General features: G+C 39.1%; 1 protein-coding gene and 1 long non-coding RNA gene across 26 annotated transcripts in view; one reads left to right on the plus strand and one right to left on the minus strand.

Moving 5' to 3' along the window:
* Ptprk (protein tyrosine phosphatase, receptor type, K) overlaps window positions 1-14,760 on the minus strand; it is a 499,334-nt gene that overhangs the window by 101,307 nt on the left and 383,267 nt on the right. For all 24 annotated transcript variants that reach the window (XM_087567119.1, XM_087567108.1, XM_087567090.1 and 21 more), the window contains 4 exon segments: window positions 11,746-12,048; window positions 6,101-6,210; window positions 4,163-4,364; window positions 1,346-1,451 (listed from right to left, as the gene is read on the minus strand). In XM_087567119.1, coding sequence (XP_087423245.1) covers window positions 1,346-1,451; window positions 4,163-4,364; window positions 6,101-6,210; window positions 11,746-12,048 — 721 coding nt within the window.
* On the plus strand, window positions 1,275-10,155 carry LOC134484965 (uncharacterized). 2 transcript variants are annotated; one of them, XR_015649136.1, is made up of 4 exons: window positions 1,344-1,439; window positions 4,012-4,238; window positions 5,208-5,244; window positions 10,055-10,155. It is a non-coding gene; the product is annotated as an uncharacterized LOC134484965 (long non-coding RNA). The 2 variants fall into 2 exon arrangements; XR_015649135.1 differs by lacking the exons at window positions 5,208-5,244; window positions 10,055-10,155 and having other exon boundaries at window positions 1,275-1,439; window positions 4,012-4,439.

The raw sequence follows: 14,760 nt of genomic DNA on the forward strand, positions 1-14,760 counted from the left end.
TGTGTACCACATATGTGCAGTGCCTGTGGATGCCAGAGAGGACACCAGATTCTCTGTGACAGGAGTTTCAGATATTTGTGAGCCAACATGTGGGTGCCAGGGGTTGAACCAGTTTCCTCTTGAAGAGCTGTTAGTGCTCTTACCACTGAGCCATCTCTCCAGACCATGACAAACTTTAAAAGATCAACAGAACTACCTGGAATCTGCGTAAACATCAGGAACAGATTAGACACCTATGAAGTAAGTTTTGTCCCTAGTAGGGACATGTGAACGGCCATGGATACGTGCCAATAGAGAAGGACACCAAGTCCAAGGGAATGGGACATTTTCTCTCCCTCTTTACACCAGCAATCAAAATAATTCAGAGATTATTGTTTCAGGAACAGCACTGTATACTGACTTCGAACCTTCAAGTAGGTGGTGTCCCAGAAGCATCTCGTTACAGGCACACCAGTGACCTCTCCTGTTCTGTAATATGGTGGAGCACTGGTTAAATGGATGGGGAAAATTGTACAACTCTGGTGACAAAAGACATTTGTTTCCCTACGTCAAGGATATCTGTCGTACATACAGAACAGAGATTAATGTGCTTTTGAAAGAATTTATAAACAGCACAAAACTCAATTCTGTCCGATGAGCCTTACCTTTTATACCTATATGATTTTGCTTATCAACATTGATTGGACAAAATGCCCACATAACTACTGGTTTCAATTAGATCTTGAAGATTCATCTATGGTTGTTCAAAATTTAAAAGCCTGAAGAAATTTTAGTAATCTCTAAAAATGACACGGATCAGAATTTTTTTTTTGACAGGGATTAGAATTTTTGGAGAGAATAGCAGTAGTAGGTAATAGGATAGATTTTAATATTGAAAGGATAAAGGAAACAGTAAGATGAGCCTTAATGTTTATTATGAAATTTCTGATAATTTAAGAACTGAAAGGCCGCAGGGGCTTTCTTCTGCATTTAATTCCTCAGAGTTTCCTAGCAATTTTATTCTCTCAGGTGAAATAACTTGTAAGAGGTAAAGAGTTGGACAAGAGTTACTTTGTTGTACTATTTGACAAATACCTTCAGGGCACAGATCCTAATACAGGAAGTGCAATGAAAGAGGACACAGGAAAAACCAGAGAGCCATAGTCTTGGATGGCACAGAAACACCCTCGGAAGTCTCCTCTTAACTAGAGGTCTGTTTGTAACCTTTGTTCAAATGAGTAAACAGAAACCCACCCACCCACCAACCAACCAACCAACCAACCAAACAGCGTACTTCAGTGCTAAGCAACTGTAGGAAGACGCTTCTTCTATTGGCTGTTTTTCCTTTTAGCCCCGCCCCTCTTACCTGATTGGGGCACCTTTGGCTTGTGCAGGTCTCAGCAGTACAGTGATGGTGGTGGCAGTTTCATTCAGAGAGGCATCAACGCCTTCATAGTCAGGTAAGCTTGGGGCTGAAAGGAGATCAAGGAGGCGAAGAGAAAGTTCAATCGACTCAGAGCGATATATTATAGGTTGCTATGAATAAACGATCTCCCTTAAGGGGAAATCAATTTAATTCCTAATTAACTGCGGTGGACCTTATTTTACGGCATGACACCGCACCTTAACCCTAGCAGACGAAGCTAGAAAGACGACGTTGTTGGATTTTAAAAAAGCTGTCTGGGGACTTGTACTCATATTCCAAACCCTTTTGGGTAGACACTTTGATCTCAGCTTCTCCAGGCCTTTAACCCAGCAGGGAAGAGGTGGGAAAGTGCAAGGAGGAGACTCAGCCCTGGCTGCGGAGTACACGAAGGCCCGGGCTGTGTATGGCAGAAGGGAGTTATGGGCTGCCTGGTGGTTACAGCCATTTATTTTAAATAAGCGAAAGAAAGGTCCGATATCTTCTCTGGACCAGTTTCATGTGACGACATGGGAAACATAATTATTAGCTCCGGTGAACTGGAACGAAAATCATGGTTTTCAGTTGCCAAGAGCTAATACAATTAATTGGCAAATAGTTGAACACACACATTTTCAAAATAGTGGATAGTGTTTAATTGTACTCTGGGAGTTTCCCAACCTTGAGTGGGAAGGAATTTCCATTTGTTTTCACCATGGACAAGTATGTCTAAGGAAACGAGACCCACAGAAACACATAGATTATCAGTTACACTTCGAAAGCCAAGTGATACTTAAAAAAAAAATTCCACTATTCATTGAATGCTTGCTAAAAGCAAAACATATACAAAGTTGTGGGTACTGTGATATAGACATGAAGACCTAACACAGGCCCTGACACGGAACCAAAACTAAGAGTTAATATTTTGTGGGGCCAAGTGGTATACAATAGAAAATATATGCTCAGTAAACTAAAATAATCATAAGATGCACACAGTTAATTTGGCAAAATAGTACCACACTTTTAAACAAGTTAACCAGTATTTCTCTGTATGGCCGTTTTGCCTGAATGAATATTTGTGCATCACATGCATGCCTGTGCCTGAGGAAGTCAGGAGACTGCACCCCAGAAACTACAGTTACAAATGGTTTCGGGATACCCTCTGGGTTCTGGGAATCCACTGGAAGAGTAGCAAATGCAGTTAAACACTTAGCTGCCACTCTAGCCTCTTCCTAAATTAATATTTTAAATGCAGAAGGAAAGACAACTACTAGACTAAAGAGATAGATACACTATCTTAAAATTTCAGTAACTCCAAAGCGTAGTAACAGAAACGATAGTTTTAAAGTACCAGAAAGTTCTCTGTTCTTAAGTTGCAATAGTAAAACTGGACTGAAATAATATAGAGGGAAAAAAAAAACTAGACTGGTGTTTTGTTCTATACCTATAAATTTTCTGTTCAACATATGCTGAACAGGGTATCTAAGACTTGAAAATATTGTGTATGTTTATAAATCAGAAATATACACTTGCTCATTGCTTTCTGTTTTATAAGCTTATATAAACCTTGTAGCAATTTCCATAGAAAAATTAGCAGCTGCTAATCCTACAAGGTAGGAAATTTGTCATGATATTCACCTTGAAATAAAGTAACTTAATAAACATTTTGAATTGATGACGTCAATTAGAAAATAAAATGGCTGTTTAATATGTTATAATTCCTTAATATTATGGATATTTTAAAACATCGGTTTTACTAGAATATTAATGTAAATCAAATCATATGCAAATGAAATATTGGAATTACTTTTATTCATGACATAAATTTTTATAATTTCTATTTTACTCAATACATTTCCAAATAAAGTTTAAAACGATTCCAGACAATGGGATTTAAGACAATGTCAAAAATATGGAATGTTAATTGGGAAGGGCTGTTGTTACATACCGTGTAAAATTACTATAAAGAGAATTCACAAAATAAAAATGTTAATTTCCAAATCGCCCTCTTTAGTTACACATACCACACACATTTTTTTTTGTAATATTGAAACACAGCAAAATATTTCAGTAATTAGAATAGACTTAGGATGCATGGTAGTGCATATGTGCAGCGGGACCTAACCAGATTTAACTGGTGATCTTACCGAAGGAGGACTAGAATCTATAAACAATCTAGTCAAGTGAAACTATAAAACTGATAACAGAAATTAAATTAATTTTACTTTCTGTAATAGAAAGTAAAATTTAGTCACATTTACTTATCAATTCAAGGGTCTCTTGCGTGTTCCTATTCTGAGAATTCGACGCATTCGTGAGACACTTTTTTATGAACAGGAAAGCAACGTTTCATTTGTTGACAATTATCAGGATGTTGGGGGAAATGGGACAGGGACAAGGTGTGAGACATTCTAATACCAGAGTGAAAGACCTCTGCTGCTCGTTGGACAACGTCCACCCATCTGTAGCAGGGAACTGACACGCAAAGGCACAATAAAAGGTCTATCCTAGACTGTGAACTTGGAAAGATTTTAAGTAAAGAAATACTGTAACTTTCTAAGACTACTGTCATTTTTGTGACTGTTTCAAAACTGTTTGGATGACCACATAGAGCCAATAATTGTTCCCAGATGTCCGAATGAAGTGCCCTTGACCTCAGGAGACGAGAGGAAAGGCTTGCTAAGCTACACGAGAACACAATATAGAACTGAATGTCTGGAATGTGTTATGGCCAAGCCAGGACCACGAGCCTTCCAGATTCTGCATTCCTCACTGGCTTACCTGAGATATTTGTGGTCACGTTGATGGCTGTGGCTGGCCCGAAGCCTTTGACGGTGCTGGCTCTTATGAAGAACTGGTAGGTGGTCCCAGGGTGAAGATGCATAAACACATGGTGTGTGCTGTTCCACAGATTGGATACCGTCTGCGGGGGCCCAGCCACTGGGACAGCAGGGTCAAATGACCTTATGCTGCTATAGCTCACCTGTTGTGGGAAATATATTCCCATGACACATCAACTGAAGGCATAATAAAGTATAAGTAGATCCTTTCTAAATAACAGAGTATGCAGGATCATCAAGCCATCATTCTTTCTCTTTCTTCTCCTTTTATTTTGGTGTGGTTATTTCTGCCATCTCTCATTTCCTATGTGTCTACCTGTCATCTATCTATCAATGTATCACCTACCATGTATGTATGTATGTATGTATGTATGTATGTATGTATGTATGTATGTACCAATGTATCTATCTACCTATCTATCTATCTATGTATCTATGTATGTATGTATGTATGTATCTATCTATCTATCTATGTATCTATCTATGTATCATCTATACATGTATGTATGTATGTATCTATCTATCTATCTATCTTTATCTAGCATGTATCTATCCATCCACCCATCTACCTACCTATCTATCATTTTCTATCTATATTTTGGTATGGTTATATCTGGCATCTCTCATCACTATCAATCATCTATCTATCTATTATCTATCAACCTATCATCTATCTATTCATCTATCAATCTATCAACATCTATCTTATATCATCTATTTCACATATTTAATATGAACATCACTACCTATCATCTTTCTATCTACTATCAATCTATATAATAAATTCCCTATCATCTATCATGCAACTATTAACATTTGTCACTGAATGCCTACTGTGTTAAACACTTAAATGTTTAAAAGTCCACCAGTAAAGGGATATACTTAAATATGCATGCTCCATACAAAATTTCTTATGTATAATTTAATGTGCATGAAAACAGAAAGTCTTCATCAGAAGTATGACATTCTTCTTTTTTTGTCTAAAGGGAACATGGCAAGTTCTAGCAACACTTAGCAGCACAGGTTAGTACTCTGTACTACTTGGGAGAGGGATATAAGTTCAAGGACAGAGTGACTTTATGACCATTTGTGTTAGCTTAGTAAGAATGTGTCTCAAAACAACAAAAGAAAAGAAATATAGAAAACTAGCATTCAAACACACTAAAATCGTCAACAACACTCTCATTCCTATATCATTCTCAAGGACTAGAAACAGAAATGTTTATGCTATAATCAGCACTGACTATACACGAGAAAACCTCACAACTATGCAATTAGAAATATCCATTTGAAAGTGATGAAGAAAGGTATGAAATTCTATTTCAATACAAACACATTTAAAAAAAATCACCTTTCTCCTTAGCTTCTTATATTCGAAAATATGGTGATTTATATTCAAAGGTACAATGAAATTCTAAATAGGTTTTTAATCTGTTTTGCTTTGGGGGTGACTATTAATTGCTTACTTTGAAAAACTGGCATTCAACAGCCTTTCCTTAAGCACAGTGTGATAATGGTTTCTTAATTTTAGGAATGCGGACTTAGCATTTTTATGTGTAATTATTCATTATAACCATTAATTGGGTTTGACAAGGACACAGTCCAGCTATGCACATATGCAGACACAAAACCTAGCTTATATTCCAAGAATGTGAAATTCTAGATACTGTATTGCTATTAATTTTCAAATCAAATAATTTATGAATCAGGACAAAGGAGAGCCAATGATGTTTTAGTCCTCCTGTCCCCACCTTTCCCTGTTCCATTATTCCCTCCTAACCTCCTCCCTTTTGCCTGTCCTTTGCGATTACCTGCCAACAAGCCCCCCTAACCCCCCGCCACCCCTGTTTCCCCCACCCCCACCCCCCTTTCCCCATACCTCATACTGAGTGATAATTCCATTTGGTTCCAATGGCTCTTTCCAGTTCAGGAAGATCTTGTTTTCAAAGGATGTTCCTTGGAGGGATTTGACTGGCACAGGCCCGGGCACTAGAAATACAAGCATTGGTGATGAGAACATGCACAAACAATGTTGAAAGCACCTCATGTCAGCAGGATAAACACAATTTAAAGGAGAGGCCGTGAGGTGAAATGCGTCTTTAAAAACAAAATCAGTACACTGAGCGGTAGGCACACCCGACTCCGAAATGGACACTGAAAGTCAGGCTGCAAGTTTCTAAAGCAGGAGATGTAGAAATAAATGTAAAGTTATTTTTATTCGAATGAATATTCAGTCACCTTGGAGGGCTGCATGGTCATGCACTCTGGTTTCCACTGTTGGAAACCTCTAATACCATGAGATCCTTACTTGCAGTTCGCTTCGAGAACAGAGATGCCTCTCCTTGAAAGAATTTTTTTTGAAGATTATGATAATCCCTTAAAGAGTTTCCATCAACAAAGTTCATAAAATAATGAATTACAATCATAATTAATGCTCATAGACTCAAAAGCCAAGTCACATAGCACTGACTTGAGATGCCCACTAAAAACCATCCTGACTTTTGTAGCTATACTTATCAAATTTTTTATAATTAAAAAGATAACATTGATTGTTATAATTCTTAAAAAGATGTTACAGATGAATATGCTAAGACGTCATTGCTCCATGCGTCTAAATGAAGCTTAGTTTTTTTCTCAGTTAAGAAAGAGCAGGCTGGTTTAGGATCAAGTATCTCTCAATTTGTAAGCTTTAGCCTTTTGTCAGAGCTGAAGATGGGGCTCAGGGCCTGTCCACACCAGCCAGTGCTCTCCCACTGAGCCGTCTCAGACACTCTATTATAGTCATTGTTTCCATTTTATTTGTTGTTGTTGTTTATTTTTGGCAGGGTTTAGTGCACACGTTGACTTTGAGCTCTATGTAGCCGAGGATGGCCTGAATTTAGGACTCCTTGCCTCTTCCCCCAGAACGCTGAGATTACAAGAATGTGTCACTCTGCTCTGTTTGATGCCTTACTGTGTTGGGAATTTAATTCAGAGTTTCATGCATGTTATGCAAGAATTATAACTTTGCCTCCTCTTTATTTGTGAAAGCCTTATGATTTGCAAAATCCCAAGTTATTAGTGATGTATCAGTTACTGTTGACAAGCTGTAAGATATTTCAAGTATTATGTGTTTTCCTTTTACATATTTTACTTTAAAACCCCAGTATTTATTCACGCAATCCAGATTCTTCTTCCAATGACGCTTTACAATACATAGCATCCCACACACTTGGCTTAAAAATTCCCTTTTGAAAATACCAACCCTGTATTAGGCAAGTATGGTTTTTAATTAATATTTTCCTCAAATCCAACGTTTCAGTGAACTTCACACATGACATTATCCAGAAATGCCGTTTCAAAGTACAGAGCAATTTCATGAGGATTGAAATAAATTAAAAATCACTGGATCAAAGGAAATGTATTTCTTCATGGCTAGCAGCAGCAAGAAATTCTGACGATATGTCACCAGACTAAGATTTATTTCATTCTACAAGGAGACTATGAATGATGTTTTGACCTCTGGGGCAGGCAACATGAGGTGGCACATAAAAGAAAGAAACCCACAGGGGGAAAAGGGAAAGAAATCCACAGTAAACAGAGAGCACAGCAGCCCTGAGCTTCAGTCATGGCCATGATTCCACGAGCATCCCTTACCCTGCTCCAAGGTGTCAGCAAAGGCTACTCTGCCCATTGCAGCTGAGATCCTGACAAACATTCCCAACATTCTGTGCGATTTCTGGCAGTGCCAAGGCTGCCAGGGACACTGGTTTGCTGTGCAAGGAGATGTATGTATATTTGTGGAATCTGTTTGTGATCACAGTCAGGGGGGTGCCTCTCTTCTTCCCGTGTTTGCCAGGGCGCTTGGCAGATGGACAGGCAAGAATGAAAAGTGAGAACTGGTATCAACATTTCTGTGTCTACAGAACTCAATTGGGCCTATAAATTCTACGAGACGGAATGAAGGCATTTCAAATTGTTCTTATCTAGGAGTGGTTTAAACTAGTTGCATAATTCTGCATTGAAAGATGGACAGGCATGAAAATTTGCTTCCCTACAACGCTGACATTGTCATCCCTTTTCACGCATGTTCTACTTTGACACAAGTCTGCTTACAGCATTTCCAGGTTCTGTTTTCAAGATGAAAAACGGGGGAGAATAGCAAGCCCAAGGTATGCCACACATGTGATCATGACTTGGACCAATAAGTACTCCAAACTTTATACACACACACACACACACACACACACACACACACACTCACACACACACACACGAAGAAGGTGAGGATGAGGTATGGGTATAGACCATATATATATGTCTGTGTATATAATATATATATGTATATATGTATATATATGTATATACACACACGTGTTTACATAAGGAAGGAGAGGATGAGGTATGGGTACAGACTATATATATGTCTGTATGTAAATATATATGTATATATATGCATAAAGATGGTAAGGATGAAGTATGGTTACAGACCTTATGTGTGTGTGTGTGTACATATATACATAAGGACAGTGAAGGTAAGGTATGGGTTCAGGCCAACTACAGTCATTTATTTTCTACATCTGAAGAGAGGTGATGTCTGCACACACATAGACAATGTCTCAGTTGGTTACAGTTTGTCTAAATGCAGCACGCAGCTCCCAAAGCCGTCTCATGCCTAGCTACAGACCGCACGGATCGTCACTCCACGTTTCCTTCATAATAATTTTCATGGAGACAGAGTGCTGACTTTTGTCCCTGTACTTGTGATTTATCTATGAGCTGTTCCAGTTAATTTTGTTTTGAGCATGAGGAAGTCCTTCAACTACAACTTAAAAAAAAAAGGAAAAGAAAAATGAAATAGGTACGGAGAAAGATTATATTAAATAAGCATTACAGCCTCTAAAATGGAATAAATGTACATTCTAAAATAGCTTTGTAGCCTTAAAAATGTCCTCGAACCAGGCTTTTCTGCTGAGCCAACTTCATAATATTGATTTTCATGAATGCTGGAATGAAAAATGAAAACAGAACCATATATAAAAAATCGTGCCCATGAATTAAAGAAACATGCATAATAAATCAAGTATAAATTTTCCCCTAAGGTTCTAGTGGGAAATGGTTCTAGCTCTGGGACCTTGATTTATGGAGGTCCTCAGAATTCTTTTCTCATAATTATATCTTTTTATTAGATGGTTGATAATTTAGTCTTTTTCCTCTGTATATGGAGCAGCAATAATTTAATAAGACTGACTTAATCGGATCATCATAATCCATCAATCTTTGCAACGATAAGTATGATTTGGTTGTTCTTCCCCACCTCAGAACATCGAGATAAAACAAGTATTCTGTGAAGAAATTTCATGAGCAGCCATGAAGAATGAGTTACAAATATTTTATGAAATTTTCCACATCAGTCGTTAAGTCTTACTTATAGTGCTGAAAACAGACAAGAAAAAGTAAAAAGCCTACCACACGAGACACAACCACAGGGATTATGCAGTAGCCAGACTGTGAAACTCTAATGTTCAACTTCAGATAACTGAAGTCAGTATGGGACACTAAATTGAAGTTCAGGCCAACAGAAGCTTATTCAAAAAGTCCTCAACACAGAGATTAAAATAAAAGTAGACCTGAAAATGGTATGGAAATTAAATAGAGAACTTATGTTATTTCTCGTGTATAAAACTGATTCTAGACAATATGAACATTATTATTCTGAGTTTGATCAATTTAGGGCAAAATTCTAGAGCAATTCATTACCTGCTTATTTAACATATGTAACCAAATGCAGTTTAAAAAAATATAATGTAATTAAAAAAATTACAAAATCCTGACTGCCTTCTTTTATTCGTAGGGAAGAAAATCAAGATAGCAAAGTATATGAAAGGAGAAAACCAAGGGAAATTGCACTGTTAACAAGCGAGTGGATAAAAATAAATGACAATATAAAACGCATGTAGCTGAATCTAAATGTTATCAAGTAAGGCGTCCTGGCTTTAAATGTTAACACCAGGCAATAAAACATGTGGCCATGCTCTTAATACTGGAAACACGGGTTATAAAGTGCCCAGTGTGACCGTGAATTCTCCGTAGCATGTCGGAAGGTGTGTGATTCCTCAGGACAACTGTCGCTCTTCTTAGACATCTGCTCCCATTATTGACCTATGAACCCATTCCCACCACCTCTTCGTTTCCACACAGTAAGTTTTAAGTGTGTGGGAGGGGAGGGTAGGGGTAGCAGATGGAGGTGAGGTATTATTTAAATATTGTAACCACATAGCTTTCATACGCGGAACCATATTGAGATAGCCACCTTGATTGACTCAAACAGGGTAACACCGCATTCATCATAAGTCTCAAGAGTTTTTACTCAAAAATGTTTGTAACCTGAGATTCACTTCAGACACTGTGTTGTTGCAGTCTGAGCTAAATGACGTCCAGGGTTCTTGCTTCTATAAAGACAAAGTAACAAACCACAGTCACTTCCACTTTCCGGAGCAGAAAACTTGAAAGAACTGTTTCTAAAAAGTGCAGCTCAGAGACCTATTTTATGACAGCCACCTCAGTCCTACTTGCTAGGTTACCAAAAGCAATATAGTGGCCTACTGACGACATGAAGGGAGGTGGGGCAGTGGTCTGGCTATAAAACAGATCTTTTGTTCTGAAACTCAAATAAAAACAATGGCATCCCATCAGACTGTTCAAGGAGAAAGTAGGAAGGAACGGGAGCAGAGAAATCTCCAGATCTGATTTCTTCTCTTGAGCACAGGACTAGAGAACTGGGAGATGTTATTGGCTATAGAGGAGTAAAATGATACAGTTAGGCTCTATATTTTTGTTCAATAAGGAGCTCTATTCACAGTCATGCTAACGATTTAGCATAATATCAGGGAAAAGACTTAACATATTATAATATTAATATAAATATACATTCCTATTACCTAATTTTCATGAATATAATTTCTGAGATTGTAGTAAAATCTGTAAAAGTGATGGCCTGTAATTTTCTTAGGAGGAACTTCATTTTGACTAAAAAGATGTCTTGTGCCTTTTGTGTTCTCTCTCTCTCTCTCTCTCTACACACACACACACACACACACACACATACACACACACACACACACACACACACAGACTTACAACCAGATGGAGTACTCTATCTTCAAATATTAGGAAAACAATAGCAGCTAGTATGGTTTACAAAACACACACGCAATGTGTAAGAAAGTAAATTTGCCAAAAGGTGACTGATATATTGATGTGGACAATAACCTTTTTTGTTCTTACCACTTGGTAAGAAGAGCTTGATTCAGGCTTTACTCATCACTGTTTGAAAACACAGCATGGGTGAATGTCATTTGATATTTGGATTCTTTTCTAAAGAACACGTCTCTTGTTAGAGCTAAACTGGGATGAGAAAATTTGGTGGGTTTCCGGGTTTGGCTCAGTGATGGATACTGTAGGGTCAATGTAGAAATGATGTCATTCTTGGTCCCCTCAACCCTCGCCCTCCCCCCCCCCCGGAGATAATAAACATGAGCGTACCATCCTCATCAGTCTGGATGATTGTCTCTTCGCTCTCCTTCCTCCCCTCTGGGTTGGTTAGGATCATCTTGAGGCTGACATTTGTGTAAGGTGGCAGATGGTTTACAACGTGTTGAGGGGCTTTGGGGTCCATGTCCAAGCAGTCGGCCCTGCTCTCATTGTGGCCTCGGAAGTAATGGTAGCAAATGGTGACGTTGAAAGTGTGGCAGCGCGTGATGTTGTAGCCCAAGGACTCCCAGTCCACAGCGATGCGCCTTGCCTGGATTTCAGCAATCTTCAAAGTCTTTGGCGTCCGCATGGGTTCTGCAAAAATAAATCAAAGTTGCAGACAGACGTCAACTTGACCGTGAATGCTTCCGGAAGAGTGTCACACTGAACGTGACACAGCATACACGGACGCAGTGACTCTCAAGAGAATCTTCGGCTTTCAGTGTTTTGCCAAGAGAATGATTGGGTTTTAGTGTCAATACCTGATCAGTTTTATTTTGGTAAGCTTTGGACACTTCCTACTTTAGTTTTCGGAACTGGGACACAACAGTAAGACAAGAACAACATTTCCTAGTACTCGGTAACCAAGCAGCAAATAGAGAAGCGGAGATGTGGAAACAATAACTATGGTCGCGATTGTGCAGTTCCCTGTCGCTTTCCTTCATCACTATTAAGCGAGTAGATTAGCTCATACATCAGAAGGGACATGAGTCAACGTGCTCTGCTCAGTGATTTGTCATGTCACTAAGCTATGGTGTGTACTAATTAGTCTAATTGTAACACTAAACTACCATTTACCAAAAATGGCCCGGCTATTAATTAACACTAATTATTTCAGTAATGATGTTGTTCATCAACACAAATAAAAGATGTGGAAAAATTACCAGGACACATGTGGATAGCAGCACCATCCTCCTGCCTTCTTGATCTCTTTGTGTCTTATTTTCTAAGACACGCGGGTCTAACAACCCATTCGCTGTCACACTAACCAAATGAGGAGGGGAGAGCTCACTGGGCTGGAAAACGCTGGCCTGACTGAACCCTCAGAATACTGGAGTCCATCCATCACCGACTCCCAGCGGGATCCGTTCCTCATGCAAGACTGACTTTAATTGTCTAACTTAATCAAAATAATTACTCCACGAAAGTCAGGACCATGGTGAACCATATACAGCATGGAAACCAGAACACAGCAAAATGTTAAGACATCGATTAGATAAAAGTAAAAAAGCTGAGGCCACGCTCAAGGTCTTACTAGTGCTTTCCTCAACCCACTCAGGGTGGTCGATACCACTGCTGACAACAAGAACCTGAAGTCAGCAAGGGTAAAAGCAAAACACATGGAAAAGGGCCCGGTTTGGATGTTTTTGTTCATTTTTATGTTTGGTGTTAAAAAAAAAAAACAATTAGAATGTGACACAGATGCAAGGGCAGATTGGGAATCCAGCTCGGTGGCTCTAGTGTGGGACAGAAAGCAATCCCAAGTGGCAAATACGTTAAAATTTCAAATCTAAATATTCCCCGTGTACACATACAAAACAGACATTGGTAGAACCTAGTGCACAGGTTTCAAGTGTTAGTGGGTGCTCTTCAGACTTCCGCCTGGCTGCTGTACCAGATTAGATCTTGTTTACTGTCCTAAGAGCACACGGAGAGACCGGAAGGAGGGTGGTGGCTCTGTGATCATACATGCCTTCTCGTGTATTTATCACCATGCTAATGCTTTCCCACCGGGTGATCCATCCAGTGTAGTGCCAATTCCCATCAGTCTTTGTCTCTGGAATCCAGCAGCTGACTGAACAATAACAGCTACATTAGCTCCATTCATCGCTAGGGAAACTAATTTTCGCTACGGCCAGAGAGCAAGACTTTCCTCAGTGACCAAAGTCAACTTGGACCATACTTTGTCTATAAAGTATTTATTTGTATCCAGAATGAGGAAGTAAATGAGTGACCCCTGGACATCAATGACAGAAACCACCACTGAGAAAGATCTCCTGTTTAGTGATGCTACGTGTTTACATAGATCCTCTCACTCTGAATCTTGCGTTCCCTTTTCCTACACATCCTAACCATCTCCTCTCCCCATATCTGTTTTTCACCTCTGTGCAGCTGACAGGTAATCCACAATCTAATACCATCTCAGACACCACGCAAGAGGTCAGTGTCTTACGTGCACCCCAAGTTCTCACATAGCTCAGAGTTGGCGGAGGATGGATAAGTTGCTGTCTTGGTTAACTTTTGTCAAACCTAGGCAGATCTGAGAAGAGGAAGTTGCAACTGAGGAACTGCCCTTATGGAACTGGCATGAGGGTGAGGGCAGAAGCCATTTTCTTGATGTTTATTGACATAGGAGGGTCCAGCCTGCTAGGGCTGTGCGTGCTCTGGGCAGGGGGTCCTGGGTTATATAGGAAAGCAGACTGAAGAGTTGTGGGGAGCAAGCAGGTAAATGTTACACCTCCATAGACTTGCCTCAGGTCCTGCTTCCAGGATTCTGCTTGAGATTTTTCCCCTGGCTTCCTTGATAACAGAGTCTGATTATGAGAAGTAATACCACCCACCCCCCTTTAAATCACAGTAACAAAAAAAAAAAAACCCAACTAGGACAATTACTCACTCCATAAAAGTTAGCTGGTGCACTTAGATAAATAGGTTTGTGTGCATTCGAATGTTGCTTGTTTGGTATTCATAGTGAATTACATATGAAATTCAATATGAATTAGGAAAAAGGATATAACTAGTCCTATGTATGTCACCACCAAAATTTCCATGCCAATATTTGATTAAGAAAAGAATTTTTGACGAAGAGTTTTTCAACAAAGTCAGTAGGTTACTTCCATTGCTCTTTTGCTTTCACAGACTGAATAAATGCAATTGGTTACCATGTTCTTGTTAAAGAGAGATTTAGACATAATTTTACATTTTTCGTTTTTGTCTTGCTAGGTAGTCTTTGCTGACTTGGAACCCAGTCCCTTCTCATGCTCACTTAGATACAGGTGAGGTGAGAAGTGGAAGGAGTTGTTGGGC

Source organism: Rattus norvegicus, chromosome 1, assembly GCF_021556685.1.
Source record: "Rattus norvegicus strain SHRSP/BbbUtx chromosome 1, alternate assembly SHRSP_T2T, whole genome shotgun sequence".
NCBI classification, from domain to species: Eukaryota; Metazoa; Chordata; class Mammalia; order Rodentia; family Muridae; genus Rattus; species Rattus norvegicus.